The 18775-nt window shown below is 33.4% G+C and overlaps 1 protein-coding gene across 5 annotated transcripts in view; it reads right to left on the bottom strand.

Moving 5' to 3' along the window:
* Positions 1–1078: 1078 nt before the first annotated feature.
* Positions 1079–18775, bottom strand: part of LOC106668618 (cadherin-87A) — a 79921-nt gene continuing 62224 nt past the window's right edge. For 4 of the 5 annotated variants that reach the window (XM_024226789.1, XM_024226790.1, XM_024226791.1 and 1 more), the window contains 32 exons: positions 12992–13056; positions 12707–12915; positions 12518–12634; positions 12316–12441; positions 12097–12231; positions 11602–11794; positions 11434–11546; positions 11120–11317; positions 10895–11050; positions 10563–10801; positions 10232–10499; positions 9885–10173; positions 9632–9823; positions 7581–7678; positions 7346–7501; positions 7145–7277; positions 6712–7085; positions 5706–5975; positions 5456–5636; positions 5178–5386; positions 4907–5104; positions 4665–4827; positions 4404–4603; positions 4178–4292; positions 3824–4113; positions 3578–3753; positions 3370–3505; positions 3173–3297; positions 2869–2970; positions 2679–2796; positions 1651–1791; positions 1454–1585 (listed from right to left, as the gene is read on the bottom strand). In XM_024226789.1, coding sequence (XP_024082557.1) covers positions 1454–1585; positions 1651–1791; positions 2679–2796; positions 2869–2970; positions 3173–3297; positions 3370–3505; positions 3578–3753; positions 3824–4113; positions 4178–4292; positions 4404–4603; positions 4665–4827; positions 4907–5104; positions 5178–5386; positions 5456–5636; positions 5706–5975; positions 6712–7085; positions 7145–7277; positions 7346–7501; positions 7581–7678; positions 9632–9823; positions 9885–10173; positions 10232–10499; positions 10563–10801; positions 10895–11050; positions 11120–11317; positions 11434–11546; positions 11602–11794; positions 12097–12231; positions 12316–12441; positions 12518–12634; positions 12707–12915; positions 12992–13046 — 5607 coding nt within the window. In that variant the 5' untranslated portion in view covers positions 13047–13056. Of the gene's footprint in view, positions 1586–1650; positions 1792–2678; positions 2797–2868; positions 2971–3172; positions 3298–3369; positions 3506–3577; positions 3754–3823; positions 4114–4177; positions 4293–4403; positions 4604–4664; positions 4828–4906; positions 5105–5177; positions 5387–5455; positions 5637–5705; positions 5976–6711; positions 7086–7144; positions 7278–7345; positions 7502–7580; positions 7679–9631; positions 9824–9884; positions 10174–10231; positions 10500–10562; positions 10802–10894; positions 11051–11119; positions 11318–11433; positions 11547–11601; positions 11795–12096; positions 12232–12315; positions 12442–12517; positions 12635–12706; positions 12916–12991; positions 13057–18775 lie in introns of all 5 variants that reach the window. The other variant, XM_014397530.2, reaches the window with a different exon arrangement.

Consider the following 18775-nt stretch of genomic DNA (forward strand, 5'->3'; position numbering starts at 1 on the left):
AGGAGGAACCAGATACATCGGCACGTCCTCTGTGAACGTGAAGCATTAGCCTGGTACAGTCACTTCAATAAGACAATTGTTTGTTTTTTTTAACAAGGGTTCGTAATAGTAGAGGTCATATCAACCCTCAAGATGCCAGTGTTTTTCAAAAAAAGTCCATAAGTATGTCAAGTTTGAATGCAGGGCCGCTAGATTCGAACCCTAGACCTTTACCTTACAGTGATGAGCGCCGTGTAAATGTCTAAACCATTATGGCCACCTACGGCCCTCAATAAAGCAATTCTCACACCAAAAGAAATGCATAAAGAGGCATCAAGAAAGTGCTTAGTCTAGGAAAAAGTGCTCTTTCCAAGGATGGCTATAATTTATAGGGGGTCCACAATACAGATCACAGAGGAGGAAACAATTTTTAAAATTTTGGTAGCCAAGTGGTTAGTATAGTCGGCAAATAGATGTTGTGTGTTTAATTCCATATCCCTACCACAAAATTAATCAAAATTGATATTAAGACAGGGCTAACGTGCTAGACGCAACAGCATTAAAAATAAATCAAAATAATAATAATAATAAAAATCTTTGAACTGTTTGAATGGATGAACTAGTATCATAAGAAATTTTAATTTTTCTGAAATTATTTGGTAAGTTGACAAAATGTAATTTGGGTTATATATGTTCTGTGTTTTAAGTGTTATATCTTTTTATGGTGGTATTGTTATTTCTGAGTAAGTAATTTTTGATTCAATAAATCAATCCTTCCCCTGCATTATGCCCATACAACTTACAACTACAAAAGCACAAACACTGAGGAAAGGGACATTTTTGAAATGGTTGTTTAAAATAACAAAACTCTTAACATTTAGTCTCAATAAAGATATTCTTGTTTTTAATAACTTTACATTTATTTAAAAATTTCAATGTTCTCATATGTATATACAATACAATTTAACGGACGGAACACACAACAGTATTAGTATTTAAAAAATTGTTTTACATGTAGATATCGATAATAAAATTTTACAACAATATTTGAAATACAATGTACAGTATAATATATACAATAGCAATAAATATTTAAATTTTACACAAAATAGAAAAATTCATATTTTAATTGATTATTTGCTTGTTTTGCACACAATTAAAAATTACCTTAAATTTTTAGGATACAATGTACAAAAGTCAACCTAAAATCTAATTTATGTTAATCACAGCAAATACTATTAATATATTTATTTTTCAACAGTCATTTTTTTTTGTTCATATTAAAGAATCATGCGACAAATTCGCCAGGTTTAAAAAATAAGTATGTACACTCAAAAGTCAATTTCCACTTTTATGGGTTTTTTTTTGGCACTGATAAATTATTATTTATCACTTCAATCATCAGTTCGTTGTTGCTGTTATGTACATTAACTAATATGGCTACATGTCGAAAAAGAAATAATTACTTCAAACCCTATATAAGTTCAGAAACAAATTCAGGTTGGCCGTCCTTGTTCATCCTCAATTCAGACCTTGTCCGGAAGACATCTGCATTCTCTGGTACTTGGAATGTAGACCCTTGAAAGCCAAGAGCAGCTTCATACATCTAAAAACAAGATTCAAATTATTATTGAACGATTAAAACTTAAATATGATGGAAACTATTCATGCCTGTTGGCTGTGAGAACTGACGTTGTCCAGAGGCAAAACTGATCCGCCTAATGTGGCGTAGTCTCCAGCTCCAAGTGAGAGCATAGTGTTGAGCGAGCTTCTTCGGTTTGGATGTTGAATTGTAGCATACGTATTATCAACCTAATATGGTAATAATGTTAATTAATTTACTGTATATGAATTTTGAAAGACATCAAGAGTGCAGCCTCAGTTCTTGGATTTTCAATTGGTCGAAAACAAATATTTTGTATATGTTGACAAAAATAATGAAATTACTCGTCAAAATCAAATTAAATTTAAAGAAACTATATTAAGTTAATTTCTGTTTTTTTAAAAGATCTGTCAGGGCATTGTGTACAGCAGCGGCTCCCAAATTTTTCCCTTTCTGGTGCCCATAATCTATCAGAATTTTCCCACTGTGCCTCAAGTCAAAATAACTGTCTAACTCAGCATCAACTTTAGTAAATTATTAGTAATTCATTTCCAATTCAGTAATAAATAATTAAAGGGGCGTCGGTGGCATCAACGGTTTAGGTGTTGACACGGCACTCATCACTGTAAGGTCCCGGGTTCAAATGCAGAGCCGCTGGATTCGAACCCGACATACTTACAAATGGGCTTTTTTTCAAAAACACTGGCACCCTGAGGGGTTAATTTAATTTTTTTAAAAATTAATGATAATAATAATAATAATTAAAACTACTGACTTTCTTGTGAAGTTGAAAAATAAAATAAAACGTGAATACTTTTTTGGGGCAATAATATAAATTACACATTTGCAGTTCTCTCATTATCATCCATATTGAGGTTGGATGGCACCAGAGTCATTTTTTAGGGTTTTATAAAAGGGGGTTTTGTTTTTAGGCTTTTTTTATGATTATAAAAATAATATTTTTTATAAAAAATTTTCATGGTGCCCTTGTAGCACAGTTTGGGTATCACCGGTGTATAGTGTGACTATTGAAAAGTTTTTAACAATTCAACTAATTTTTTATGAAGGTTTAATACGCAAATTATATAATACTTACAACAGATAGATCGACTGAGTCTCTTCTCTCCATTGTTGCTTGTATAGGAATTTGATTGTTCTCAGGTTCACAGAAGACCTGCATTGTCAATTCTTGCTCTTCGTAAAGTTTCAGTTTCCTGAGAAAATACAAACTTAAATAATTTAAAAAATTCTTCATTAAATTTTCTGTATCGTTAGCTAAAGCTTACTGTTCAATCCAAAGTGGGTTTTCTGTTGTGTTCAGGTCATCGATAACAGTCTTTTTAATGAGCATGTCTGACTGTTTCATATCAACTGGTTCAGATACGATCCTTTAAAAGTAGCATAATGTAAGTCATAAATCAATTCTATACTATCACTTGAATATTACAAAATTGAATATTTTTAAGCAGAATATGTATTCATCTTGCTAAAAATACTAGATACTTTCTAATGGTATTTTAACAATTTAAAAAAAGGTATGCTTTTTATAAAGGAATTTTTAATATAAAATTTAAGTAATAAATATTTTACCAATGTCGGAAACAGCAACAGACCACTATCACCGAAATACAACCAACAAATAATACAATTAAAAGAGCAATTAAAGCAGCTAGCGCAGGTTCAAAGGACGCTTCTTTAATTCCAACGTATGCAGGCTGTAATATAAAAAAACCTTATTTTCTAACTGCCCAGTCGATTTATTGTTGAATAAATTTTATACTACTAACCACTACATTTTCTATGGCAAATCCAGCATAATGGTCTTTTAAAAATTCATACTCGGTGTCAAAAATCTTAAGTATGTCTGGTATTGTTGAAATAGTTAGGGTCTTTTTATCAACAACATGCAAGTACATGTCACACCTAAAAGTTAAGGATTTTTTTATTTCTTATGATTTTCATTTTTTTTTTTTTTTTTTTTTTTAATCAACTTACCAGTCTTGCTGAATGCGACCAGATTCATCAACATGATATTTGATATCATCAATGACAACCAGTGCTTTTGTCGCATTGCTCAATTCCATTATTATTTGATTCTTTTCTCTGTGTACTTCTTCAGGCGGTCGAGATATAATAACACGGATAAGTTGTTGCTGTTCGTAAATCCATACCTAAAGTTTAAATTGACAAATTTAGCACAAACACACATAAAGTCTAAGGTTTGTTAAAATATCAACTTACATTAACATAGGCTTTAGCCTCTCGATATGGAGGTGCTTTTTCTTTAGCGACAACTTCCAATTTGAATCGTTCCTGATTGTACTCAGCAACTAAAGTGGCAGTTGTTAGTTTTCCAGTGTCACTGATAGTGAAAGGTTGCGGAACAACAGAGCCTGATGAAATATTTGCTCCAGCCCGATAAAGGTGGGAAGTCAGGATGGAATACGACAGAGATCCATTGAGCTCAGCATCTTTATCAGTAGCAGAGAGCTGGGCAACAAATTCACCAGTCCGTGCATTCACCGATACACCTGAGAAAAAGTTATTATCGAAAATCTAGTGAAACAAGTGAGAGAAAAAGGTGAATTTACAAACCAGCGTAATATTGAGATGTTTTAAACTCAGGCGCATTATCATTTTCATCTGTCACTATGACTTTAACATGAGCAAGTGATTCGCTTGGTTTTAAATCTTTGAGGTCAATGTTATCCTGAAAAAATATTCTTTTTTTTAAAGTCAACTTAATTATTTTTTAATATATTTCTTATTTTAAATATTTTCTATAAATAAATGTGTACTATTTTATTCAACCTTAAGTTACCTTAGCCAAATAATAATCAGGATCATTTGTAGCTTTAATAAATAAGTCATAAAATTCTTTTTCTTCCCTGTCCAATGTTGAATTTGTTGAAATCGAACCATCAGTCTTGTCAACTAAAAAGAGGGAGCTTGTATCACCAACCAAGTAATAATAGATCCTTGCATTGTCTCCTTCATCTTTATCCACAGCTTCCACCCGACCTAGAAATTGAAAATTTAAAAAAAATGTACTCAGTACTTTCAGAATTGTTTTGTTTATTACCTATCCTGGTGAGTGGAGGAGAGTTTTCTTTAATATAAAACATAATAGGATCTTTATTTGGAAATATAGGTGCATTGTCATCACTATCGAGAACAATAATTGTTAAGGTGCGTAGAGCTTCAAACCAATTTGGAGATCCATGGTCTTGAGCGACAAGAACCAGCTAAAAATATAATACATAAACATAAAATAAAACAGTTTGTTTGGATCATGTCAAAAAAAAAATTGTTTAAGCCAACTACCTGATATATAGATTTCATTTCTCTATCAAGGGGTTGTTTTGACCTGATTTCACCTGTATTCTCATCAATTGTGAAATACTCTGTCTCTTGTACATTTTCATTGTGCATTTTAAAATGATACGTGACACGGCCATTTTCTCCAGAGTCTCCATCAACTGCTTTTACAGTTGTCACCAAATTTCCGGCATCACTATTGTTCTACAATTGTTAAAAGAATATATTTATAACAATTGTGTTTATTGTTTAGAAAAATTCCATGTATTTTGTGTACTTCTTTAATGTAAACAGTTGAATTTCGATTTGAAGGTTCGACGAATGAAGGCTGGTTCATATTTATTGCTCGGACATTAATATTAATGACAGCATTGCTTACAAACTCCCCATCTGACACAGCGACCACTAGTGAGTAATTAGAACGACGTCCTTGAAGTGACAACCTTGGATATAAGGTGCCATTTATCGGATCAAGCATGAATACATCTGAAGAAAATTCAATTAAACAATAACAACAACAAAAAAATTTAATTTGAAACTATCAAAAAACAATACCTCCAATGTTTCCTGATACAATTGAATATGTTAAATTTGGTGATTCATCTTTATCAGTAGCTTTCAGTTGTACAATAGGAGCAGGAGGTGAAATCGGAATGGTCTCGGCAATATTTGCAGAGAGTTCATGTTGAGAAAACTGAGGCGTATTGTCATTTACATCAGTGACTTTTATATGTACCTTTAAAAACAAATAAATATACTCAACAAGAATACCATAATTTAAAAATTAATTAAAAGAAAAATTTACAGGTACTATGGTTGATCTTGCTTCATCGCCTGGAGCTCCGTCAACGGCGATAACTTTAACGGTGTACTCCTCATGAATTTCCCTGTCTAGATTCGCACCTGGCAAAACAGATATCTCTCCCGTTTCCGAGTCAATGCCAAAATTCAAATTGGGCTGTGAAAGGCTGTACGTCAGTTTCCCGGCATGGCCCATATCCATGTCCGTTGCTGACACTTTTCCAACAACAGTATAGGCCCTTGCATTTTCCGGAACTGAGAATGTGTATTCATTCTGTTTGGAAAATATTCACTTAATTAAGCAAGATTTTAAAGCGAGGAAAAGTTGGGAAATTTAGAAAATTATTGCCATTTCTAAAAATTCTATAATCATATTTTATGTCTGTTTGTGATTGCAATGTCTTTCTCTTGTTAGTATATAAGAGGGAGTATGAGAATGAAATGAGAATGTGTGTGTGTGTGTGTGTGTGTGTGTGTGTGTGAGAGAGAGGAGAGAGAGAGAGAGAGAGAGAGAGAGAGAGAGAGAGAGAGAGAGAGAAAGTAAGTGACCTCCCATGGCCCAGAAAAAAGAAAGTCTTTTAATTACCCACTAATTAATTGATGACTGTATAAAATAATTAATTAACTAGTAAAAAGTTTATTACTAAGTTGCTTCTTAATCAAATGTTAGTTTGTACATTTAAGACTCCGGATAGTACATCAGTAATTAAATTAATGGGAAGCACTTTCCAAATTAAACAGTTTTACTCTCATGAGTTGTTTTTTTAATCATTAAATTATTTTAATGGTTGCATTATTAAATTGAATAAACTAAAAAATTATATGTTCATTAATTATCAATCAGAGATTTGCACAAAAACTAAATAGGATAGAAAGAAATTATCATACAATGGCAAAGTATTTATAAACAACAAAAACACAATTTTTAATAGTTTTTTCTGCTATGTAACTTTACTAGTAAAAGTATATATTTTAATCCAAAAATAAGAAAGATATTTTAAATTACTTACTTGATCAAAAACCGGATCCATATCATTGATGTTAACAATGTTGACAGATATGTGCGCTGTGGAAGACAACTGTGGGATCCCAGAATCGTAAGCCACAATTTTAAATTTTAAATAAGGCGTTTTCTCATAATCCAATCGGACTTTTGTCTTGACTACTCCAGTGATGTTGTTAATTTCAAAATATTCGCTTTCAGGGACGATAGCGTACGTAATGCTGTTAGAATCTTGATCAATTGCAGTAAATGTTCCGACGATAGTGTTCGGAGGTTGTTCTTCAAGAAGTTCAACATTATAATTTGGATTTGAAATGGTCCAAGGTTTGAGGAAAGTTGGAGCGAAATCATTGACATCGATAATAGTGATTATTAGAGTTCCTACAATTCATATAGTGTTAATTATTTTAAAAAGTTATACATCTGATATGAAATTTTACCTGTTCCTTGTTGAGTAGTAGGTGCTGTAATGTCAGTAACCAGTACTGTAATACTTACAATTGCAGCAATCTCCCGCTGCAGCGGCCTTGCAACAGTTACAACACCATTTTCTTGGTTTACATTGAAAAATTCCTAGAAAAAAAATTCAATTTTTAACATTTAAACTTAAGAAAAACATATATTAATAAGAAAAATATTACTTTAAAAGTTGTGTCATCAGTAACTTCTTTTCCATTTTTGTCGATAGCTGTTATTGGTTCACTGGCAGCAAAATTTAAAGCATTTAGCGAATTGACATCTAAATCTTTGGCTACTAGCCTGTAAACCACCTCCCCAACTTCAGCATCTTCTTTGATCTAGTCAATGTTATAATTTTAGCAATACAATTATCTTTACTAATTGACATTTAAAATTCACATCGGATTGTAAACCTACCTCTGCTCTTTGCGTCGAAGGATCAAAAAATGGGATTTTATCATTTGTATTTCCAAGTTTGATGTTCAATGTAGTAGTTCCTGTTAAAGCTGGAGTTCCTGAAAGAAAACCAGAATAAAAAAAAAATGTTTTTAATGATGACTATTTAATATAGGTAAAGACAAGGTGGCTAAGGCCGGGATGTCCCAACCTCCATCTGGCCTCTTGAAGACGCAATAAAAGACGTGAAATAAAGAAGCATCCAGGCCAATGGGTTGGATGCTCAGAGAAACTCTTGTGTCTCAAGATAGGTGGCCTGTCTTGTAAAAGAGTTATCCTCACCAAATTATTATTATTAAGTATCCAAGTATGTGTTTACATACAGATAATTATTTTTGGGCCTAGCATGCAGAGAAAGGTTGCACAATGTGTATTGCTTAATTGAAGGGTGTCACTCCCTGGCTCCCTACAGAGAGCTTGTAGGAATGCCACATAATGTGAGAATTGTGCTTCAGCACCGCAGTTGGTATTTGAGCCCCATGTTCCAATTCTTAGGTTGGGGGCAGTTTTATTGTAGATAATACTGATAGTTTTGTGTCCCTAGCGTGGGTTGAGAGTGAAAGTATTTATTGGGGTGAATGTGTAGTATGAGAGGGGAGGTGGACTACTACCTATCGACCTTCAATTAAAATTCTGCTTATTTTGATACATTCGGTAATACAAAATATTTTTCATAACAGGGGAGGAAAGTGCATGCAATCGAAATGGAGCCACTTCCCCTCTTTATAATTCAACTTTTTCTTTGTAATGTTAATCTAAATTTCCACATATTGTTAACTTCCTTACAGCCAAAAATTTCTTAGAATGTTCTCTAGTTTGTTCTGTTGGTCAATGAGTATTTTTTCAATGTGTTCTCAGTACCGGTCACTTTGGAAAATCATTTAAACAAAGGATGCCAGGCACATTAAACAAACACTGCTTCACCATTTTTTTAGTAATGCGTAACAATGTTCAATTTAAAGTTGATCTATTTTTGCTTTTTCGTTAATTTAAAGTAATAACTTGGAAAAACACGTATAAAAGCTTAATATTTTTTGCTTTCCTCTTGATAATTCATATTAGTTTTGTCGTCCCAAGAGTTTCAAATGATCAAGAGTAGACTGAAAAGGATGTAAAGGGTGATGGAGGAATATCAAGTACTCCACCGTAAAACTGAGTGAATGGTATGTAAATAGGAAAGAATGAATTTAATAGTGAGTAAAATGTGAAAGGGTTTGGATTGAGTGACTAATTGCGTTGGGGGCTGAAATGACCTGGAGCCTAACCTGGCTGTTGGACAGATAAGACCCAGGATTGACCTCAGACTACCGACACTGAACATAGGTGATTCTTGAGGCCTGCTGGTAATTCTTGTAAACTACAAAAGCTAGAATAACCGGAGGATTTCTAATAAGTGATAAGCCCATTTGTATATGTACATGCATTGCAGATTTGAGCGTACATAAATCAATAATTTAATACAGGTACAGCTAGATGCTGATAGGTATTCTTTCACACAAAATTAAAAAAGTTATTGCTAATTTAAGCATGTATCATTTATGACTTAATGGCTTGTTCACCTCTGCTCGACTGGGTCTTCCCTATTCTCTTTTATTTGTTTTTACTCTAGGCCTAATCACAAAATCTAAATCATAACATTGTCACTTTGAAATGTGACACATGTAACTTGCTAGGAAACGTAAAAATCACATGTCTAAAATAATTTTACTTCTTGGTTGTGGCTGTCATACCCTTGGCTTGCCACCAAGGCCATAAGCAAACTTTTTAAGTCAAAAAATCACATTAACATTACAAGAAAAAATAATATGAATGAAGAATTCAAAATTTTTAATTAATGTATTACTTACGACACAAATTCAGAAAGAAAGGTATAGTCTGTAGTACATTTAATAGATCATAAAAATAATTTAATTAAAATATATAATAGAAATTTTATTATAACTGACGTAGTCGCTAGATAACTATAAAATAATAGGATAATGCAAATGTTACCAAAATTTTCTTTAATTTACCTCCATCTATTGCAATTATGTGAATTGAGTATGAATTCATTCTGTCAAAATCTAACTTGGACGTCACACCAATCACGCCTGTTTTATTGTCTATTCCAAAATCATCAAAAGCGCCCTTTTCAATTCGGTATAAAACTTCTGCGTTGATCCCTGTATCAGCATCATGAGCAACAACTTTGGCCACGCTAGAACCTGAAAAGACAAAACAGTTTATACCCAAGTTTAAAATTAATCTAATTATGTAAATAAACACCTATTGGTGTATCTTCAAGTACGTTAATGTTGTATTCAGCCTGCTCGAATACAGGATTATTATTGTTGACATCAAGAACGGTGATATCAACTGAGGTGGTGTCGTTGAAAACGCCATCGAATGCTCTGACAGTGAGATGGATCATATCAGTCGTAACATTTGTCATATCGAGACCGCGTTTGTCCCTTACAAGTATCTCCCCAGTTTTTGAGTCAATTGTGAACAAGTTGTTGACATTCCCATCAGTAATTGAGTATTCAATTTCTGATGTTTTATCAATATCCTTTGCCTGTAATTGCAACAGTGTGTAAATTATCTTGTGAAAGTTTCTCAGCTAATTAACATACTTGGACTATTAAAGGTGGTTCAAATTTTGCAAAGCCTTCATCAATAATAGCTTTGTATTGGTTTGAAACAAACACCGGAGGATTGTCGTTGTTGTCATTTAATGTTATTTTGAGTGAGACTACTCTGCTTAGCCCCCTTCCTTCATCATCAGTAGCTTTGTAATTCAAAAAATATACTGGATTGGTTTCAAAATCCAAGCAGCGAGGGGAGCCAGGAAGTTCACAAGGTGCAACTGTTATTTGTCCTGTTTTCTTATTCACATTAAACCTGAAATTTGAAATATCTGTATAGATACCAATTTTTTATATATTTATTAAATGTTTATCATACTTTTCCGCTCCTTGCCCAATCAGTTGATAGACGATTCCTCTAGTCCCATAGAGACCAGAATCACCGTCACTTGCAGTTATTGTTGTAACTGGATCACCGGCAAAAGCAGTTTCATCAACCATAGCATTATAAGATTCATGGTCGAATTGAGGATGATTATCATTTGCATCAGTTACTTCAATTGTAACTGTCGCAGTTGAAGATAATTTATTTGTTGTTTCAGTTTCTTCAGCAATTACCTAAAACAGAACAATTTTTTTTTTTAATTATCACCCTAAATACCAAGTATATTTAGTTAATATAATTGAAGTTAAACATTTAAATAATCTTACAAGTATTATAAATTTTCGGTTATTTGGATTTTCATAATCTAGAGGCCCATTTACAATCCTGATGCTGACGGCTGTAAAACCAGAACCTGTACTGGGTTCGACTGCAAAGGCTCCTGATACATCAGAAAGCCGAAGGGCAAACTTGGAATGTGGCCCCTGTATAAAATATTTAGTTAATAAAAAAATTATTAAAATTATTTTATATTAATATAGAAAATAAATTACAATATCAGAATCAGTGACAGTCATATTAAAATTAGGCAGTGGCGTCCCTAATGGTATATTTTCTGGGATTTGCACCATGTACTCCTTTTGGTTAAACCTCGGGGGTTCGTCGTTTACATCTTTAATTGTTACAGATGCCATGGTTTTAGATGTAGTGAGAGGATCATTTCCTGGTATACCATTTACCACTTCTCTCGCCTAAAAAATTACGTAGAATTACAAATAAATTTAAACTAGATGGTTAGACGTTAAGCCTCATTTTATTTGTTACTCCTAAAATTACTATACTTTTACAAATTGAAACATGCACTAACCAAGATTTCTAATTTAAGAATTCCGGTTGTTTCCTGTAGAGCTTCTCGATCTAAAGGTTTGGCTGTTTTTAATTCACCAGTGTCTCGGTCAAGTAAGAAGTAATCCAGCGGATCTAGAAGACAAGGACGTTACTCACGACTTGACAAGAGGACATTTTAAATACTTACTTGTTAGCAGTTCATAAACAATTTTCCTCGGGACTCCTCTATCACCGTCTTTCGCTTGAACGGTCATGACTAAGGTTCCAATAGGGTCATCCTCTTTGATGACACCTGTAAGTGATCCTTGGAATACTGGTGGGGTGTCTTGAACATCTTCAACTTTAATTTCAAGCCCTGTTGTTGCATTATGATTTCCATCCTGTTTTAACACATTAAAATGAATATTAAAAAAAGATTTTATACAAATTTGTAAAAGTTGTGTTTTTTAATAATGTTGTTGAAGAAATAATCAGCTAGTTTTATAATAGATAGATTTTTAATTTTCAAGAATTTAATGGCTAAAAACTAGATTAATGCAAAAGTTTAACATTTATTTATGCACTAGAAAAGGAGTAACATGATATATCGTCCAAAAACAAATAAAATAACTACATATTCATTAGAAAACCTTAATCATCTTATTCATTAATGAAAAAATGGCATTTTGATACAAATACATACAGTGGCAATTAGCAGGAGTTGGTAGAATTGTCTGTCAGCGTAATTTAACTTGTCCTTAAGGACAATCCCGCCACTGTAGTTCTGCTGACTTGATGTATATGTGACAATATCAAATTTTTCACATGCGTTTGGAAACTGAAACACATTTTGACGTATATTACATATGTCTATATGACATTTCTAATCTTTGTTCTGTCCTGCAATTTAAAATCAACTCACTTGTTCATAATCTTTACAGTAGACATTAAGCACTTCCCCTGTTAAATCTGAATCTTCGACCAATAATCCATCGAACAGCGTGCTCTCTACAAGTGTATCTTCAGTGACTAGTACTTCATATGGAGTCTGATAGAAAAAAATTAATATTAATTGCAATTAGGCATATGTTGTACTAAAATGTTTAATTCTGAATAGGACTTACATTTTTAAAACTTGGTGGGTTATCATTGACATCAAGAATGATAACAGAGACTTGTATTTTAACTAAATTATTAACATCATCCTCCAAAGTTACAAAGAATCTAAGCGTATCATTTACCTAAAATAACAATAATATTATTAAAAATTATTAAAACCAAATGTCCAATTAGAGAGAGAGAAAACCACTTACTTCATAATCTAATGGTTTGACCAAGGTGACTTCACCAGTTTTGGAGTCAACTTGGAACTTGTCAGTTCCAGATATTCCATATCGTACTTCAGCCCCTTCAGGATCCTCGCCCTGCAAAGTAGCAACGACTTTCCCAACTGATTCATTTTCAAAGAGGATCGTGTTGTCCATGTCATGAGTAAAGAGAGGAGGCTGATTTCCATAAGCCCCTGAGAAAAATTATATTATCATTAAATGGATACTAATTCTACTCTAACTCCATGCAGTTTGATAAATCAAACTCACCTCCAATGACTACTGCCAAGAAAAGACATAGTAAAGCTGAAAATGCCTTTTCCATTCTGCATCTCCTATTAACAAAGAAAGAATGTCCAAATTAATTTTTCGCCAGTCACCTTGCTGAAATTTTAAATCCAAATGAAAATATCAATGGCAGTTTACTTGAAGTAATAACCACTCCACAAGGAGAAAGTATAAAGTAGTTACACCAAAAGAAATAGCACAAGAAATTAAAAATTTACCTGTTAAATAGACTAGGGTATGACCTTATTACTAGAGAAATACTAAAAAAATGGCCGGAAAAGAGGATAGTTACACTAATATAACTATTTAATGCTGCAATCAGACTGAATTATTTTCCCAGCATCTAGAAATCTGCAGAAGTCATTATGATTTAAGAAAAAAAAAAGGAATGGGGTCAAATTATATCGACCAATATCTCTACTACCGATAGTCTCTAAAGTTTTCAAATTATTAATAAAAAGAAAACCATTGTAGAAAAAAAGAAAATCATCCCTGACCACCAATTTAGATTCTGAAGAAGACATTCAACATAAGATTAATTTCACCGAGTAATGGACATAATAGAAAAATCTCTCGAAGAAAAACAAATTTGTTCTGATAGCTTCTTTGATGTCTCACAAGCCTTTGACAAGGTCTGGCATGAAGGAATCATCAATAAAGTAAAAGGGATGCTACAAAAGCAGTATGTAGATATTGTCAGTTCCTACCTAACTGGCAGACGTTTTAGAGTCAAACAAGAAGATCAATATCCAGAATTAAAAACAATAAATACAGGAGTGACACATGGTAGCATATTTACTCCACTGCTTTACTTGTTATACAGTAGTGATTTTCCGAAAAGTGATGGAGTAAAATTGCAATGTTTGCAGATGACACAGTGGTGATATCAGTAAGATGGACCATCAATCATTCAACCAAAATCCTTCAAAAGGCTTGTATTAAGATAAATGAATGAACAAAAAATGGAGAATCAAGCTCAATCAGCATAAATCAGTTCATTTAAACTGTCTAAACAACAAAGCAGACCATTATCTTTCACAATCGATGGAACTATTATACCGTACGACAATACAGCTAAGTACCTGGGAATGACCTAAGATACCAAGCTGGAAAGAACATGTGAAGAAAAAAAGGACAGAAATAGGTTTAAGGTGAAGACAACTATACCGGTTGATAGGACGCGGCTCCGACCTTATTATACAAAATAAAATTTTACCTACAAGTCCTAAAGCCTATGTGGAAATATGGTATTCAGCTAGGGAGTTGTACCAAAAACAGCAATATTTAAAATTATACAAACACTCCAAAATAAAATCTTACATAACATGGTTAATGTACCTTGGTACATAAGGAATAAGGACTTACTTAGGGATCTTCAGATCCCTGAGATCACAGTGGAAATACAAAGATTTGCTGCCAAACACCAGACTCGCCTCAGCTAGCGCGAGAATGTGGATGCGACCAAACTACTACATAATCGAAACATCGTACGAAATTAAAAAGTACAAAGCTATAAGAGCTAGAGCAGTTAAAATTTTTGTGAGTAGTGAAGTGTAAATAATTAATGGTTCGTCTAATAAGACCAGTTTAAAAAACACAAAATTAATAATAATATAATAATAATTTTTTTACGAAAGTTTGCAACAGCAGAGGTCATATCACCCTCAGGGTGCCAGTGTTTTTAAAAAAAAAGCCGATTTGTAAGTATGTCGGGTTGAAATGCAGGGCCGCTGGATTTGAACCCAGGATCTTCACCGTAATGAGCACCGTGTCAATGATAATAATAATAATAATTACAAATAGAATATTATATATATTCCTTTCTTTATTAATTAAAAAAAAATACTTGCATCAAATATGTTGTATAATTCTTGACAGACTACTCACTTATACTAAAACTTATATTAAAAAATGTCACTGAAGATGGTCTATATTAGACCGAAACGTATCTTACGAAATAAATGTCTATTGTGGAAAAGACAATTTATTTCCTACCCATCTTAATTTGGAGTTCCACAAATCAGGATGGACCCCATCAAAAAATAAATTTGAATGAATCGCCTTTACAATATGTGTGCCCTAATAATATTTTTAATATAAGCCAATTTATTTTTGCACTGTACAGCAATTGCAAAATTTCCTGAAAAATTTTCACAAAATAGATATTAATTTTACAATGTACCAATAAAATGTACAAAATTACACCGTCCATCATTGTGCATCAGGATGCTTAGGAATGTAATGTAACTGTAATCTATTGCCTACTGCTGAAACATTTTAGTTATTTCTTTAACTAGCCAATTGGACAAAATGTCCGCTATGGCACTAGAAATTTTTAATTTATAAAGTGCAATACCATCGAAGTTACTGTTTTGTATTACTCGTACTTAAATAATAATTATTCACGATCAAAATGCGGAAATGTAAACGTGGTGTGAACGCTCTTCAGACCCGAGGTGTACCGTTGCTCACGTGTCCGGATTGCCATCTTAAGGCCAATGAACCAAACCTTTTTTATTTTTCCTTTTGTCTTTTCCCTTTTATACACGGAGCTCTTAATTGCTAAATTACACGTTTGAAAGTTTAACAGCGGCAAGTTATACCTGATGGCCCGACGTCAAAATAACACCGGGCACGTTTCTGTTCTCTCAGGCATCAATTTCTACGTCGGTGGTTACGAAATCAAAATATTCACACGAACCCATAGTCGATAGAGGCAATTTTTCCGTATTAATTGTACTTTAACGTATGTAAGTTGAAAGGGTAAATAAAAACATTGAATATTTTTTTCCTGTTGTTTCAGTTATCAAGTTATATCAACTGGTGTTACTAGTTATCTCTTCAGACCTCACTGTCTTCAAACAGATGAATAACTGAAAATGTAAAGACAAAAACGGGAATTAATAAAAGAATTGTGTAATAGGAGCAAATCGTTCTATTGCCAAGCTTTACGTGATCAGCACCACAATAAGATCCGAACATTCCTGAATTCCTTCCAACCAATTATCTTATCTATTATTAAAAACTACGCAAGTAAACAACGAACCTAATAGCCAAATATAGACACAGAAGATCAGATTTTACCTATGTTAAAAAAAAATCCTAAAGTGCATCCAACTTCAAATGCCAGGCGATCATGAGCCTGCTCATTTATCTAAGCAGAATGAATAATCTACATCCTCGCATCTATGCCGTCAGTCTTCGCACATGGGAATAGATAAAACGTCAATTTTACGTATTTTTATAACTTGTTATTATTTTAACTTTGTTTATGTGATTGTGAGATTTTCCATTTGCGAGGTGATGACGTTGTTAGTCGTTTCCGTTTGTTGAGGTCGTTTTTAGTCTTTAGTAAGATATACGTAGACCTACCAGCTAAGAAGACGGGAGGTCGAAACGCGTCTGAAAGACCAAACTACCGATTTGTTTACCCACTTATTTAATAATGTTAAATTTTTGGTCTGATTATTTTGTAGGTTTTAACCAAACGAACAAAAGATGTTTTTCGGGGTTCACAACAGCAGAGGTCATATCAACCCTTGGGTTGCCCGGTGTTTTCGAAAAAAAGCCCATTTGTAAGTATGTCGGGTTTGATGATGAGGGCCGTTTCTTTATCTGTCGCGCCCCCTCACAAAATTTTACTTATTATTTTGGTAGTTTAAAAGCTAAATCATATTTACAAATCTGTTCCTATGTGCTTGTACCTCAAGTTACACTGACATAAAATCTTCATATCATCAGACAACCAAGAAGTCCAAAATGCATTAGCACATAAAAAGGTAACAACCAAAATCTGGGAAAGAGGGCACGAAATAGTGTCGAGTAATGACCAAGCGTACAAACTAGTCAGGAAGAACTGCAAGGCCGTACATAGTCCCAGAACTTGGGAGAAAACAACCATAGACTCCTCCACCTCAGAATGGGTTCACAAAAACCGAAGAGACGTGGACGGACACATAAATCTTCAAAACCTCGTCGCCACAGCATGAAATTTCAAAAACGGCGCTCCCAGAAAACAGTTGCATCAACATTCTTCTCAAACCGCGTCGTAGAAAATTGGAATAATTTGCCTTCAAATGTCATCGACCCAACATCACTTGTCATTAAAATCGAATCTTGACAATCTTCAATAAAAAATTCCTAACTTTTTATTAATTTAGTATATTTTAATTGGAATATTATTGTGAAATTTGATTACCAATTAATATTATATTAATTGTAAATTTGTATGTAAGTTGAATCTAATTGTTTGCTTCATAACATGTTGAGTGTTTATCGGCATTTACGTCGCTTACTCACACAAAAATCACAATAAAATATAAAATAAACTCCAGAGGTGCCAGACCTAGGAACTCATGATTAAAGACCCCCACCAAAACTGTCAAAGCACAATGTGTTAAAACTTTTTATTAACAGTAAATCAATAAAATATATACAAGTAAAACTAAAAATAACATAAAATACATGTTCCCTCTATATGGCATGGTAATAAACCATCTGACGAGCAAAGCTTATTGTCACTTAGACAGAGTAAACCCCGGGGAGTGATAGGACTATGTATCGGTCACTGTCCGAGAAAACACCTAAACAACATTTTGAGTTGACATTTTTTCGGCTATTAATGTTTTTATACGGAGACTTCGGGATCTTGTCGTAAAGTGAAGAGTCCACTGAAGCTGCTTTGGCTAATTTATCAGCTTCTTCGTTTCCCTTAATTCCAATGTGGCTCTTCAACCAATAGATACATATTGTACAGCCGTACGCTCTAATTTTTAACATTGTACTAGGTTAAAATGTTTGTATTATAGTATGTCTATTGAAACTTTACTATCGGTCCAAATATTGAATCCTTTGGAGTGTCCAAATGGGTTCTTTTGTTGCATATAATCAATAGTCCATTCTAGACTTTTCATGATCGCAAATCTTTCTGCTTGGTTCTTGCTGCAGTTCTCTCCCAGTCTGAAGGTGTCGTTCTTTTATGTTGATCGGCCCATCATATTCTCAAGATCCGATAGATTTCCACTTTCCACTTGTATGTCTATTGTCAGAATGTTCACTATAGCACAGGATGCCTCAAATGATATTGTTCGGTATCCTATTATCATTTTTATGGCGATGAGACATCTTCTTATTTTTTCAAGTTGCTTTTTATTTTTAATCCATACGTGTGATGCATAAGTCATTATTGGTAATATAATAGTTTTTTTATATAATTAATCTTTATAAAAGGTGTTGGTTGAGATAAAAAAGTCAGTGACACGAGCGGGATTCGAACCCACGACCTTCGGCTAAATACGCAGCACCTATCGAATTTTCCCTCCTTTTTTGCCATTTCTATCTCAACCAACACCTTTCATAAAGATTAATTAATATAAAAAAGTAAATTGGTCAATCGGGCCACGAACTGTAATGGATATGATAATTAAACTGACGTATATCTTCAAGAAAGCTCTCCGTGGCCATTTCATTTGTCGCCGAGAATCAAATAGATTACACGACATTTGAAAAATGGCAAAAAGAAGGGAAAATTCCAGAGGTTAGGTTGAGATGGGAAGTTAGTGTCCGAGCGGATCGAAGTCACCATAGCTCAAGTGGTAGAGCAGCGGCATATTTAGCCGAAGGTCGTGGGTTCGAATTCCACTCGTGACACTGACTTTTTTATCTCAACCAACACCTTTCATAAAAATTAATTAATTGAAAAAAGTTAATTGGTCATTCGGACCACGAACTGTAATGGGATTCTTATATAGTTTTCAAGGCCTGTTG

This window comes from Cimex lectularius, unplaced genomic scaffold (genome assembly GCF_000648675.2).
Source record: "Cimex lectularius strain Harlan isolate CLEC.00 unplaced genomic scaffold, Clec_2.1 scaffold7, whole genome shotgun sequence".
Taxonomy (NCBI): Eukaryota; Metazoa; Arthropoda; class Insecta; order Hemiptera; family Cimicidae; genus Cimex; species Cimex lectularius.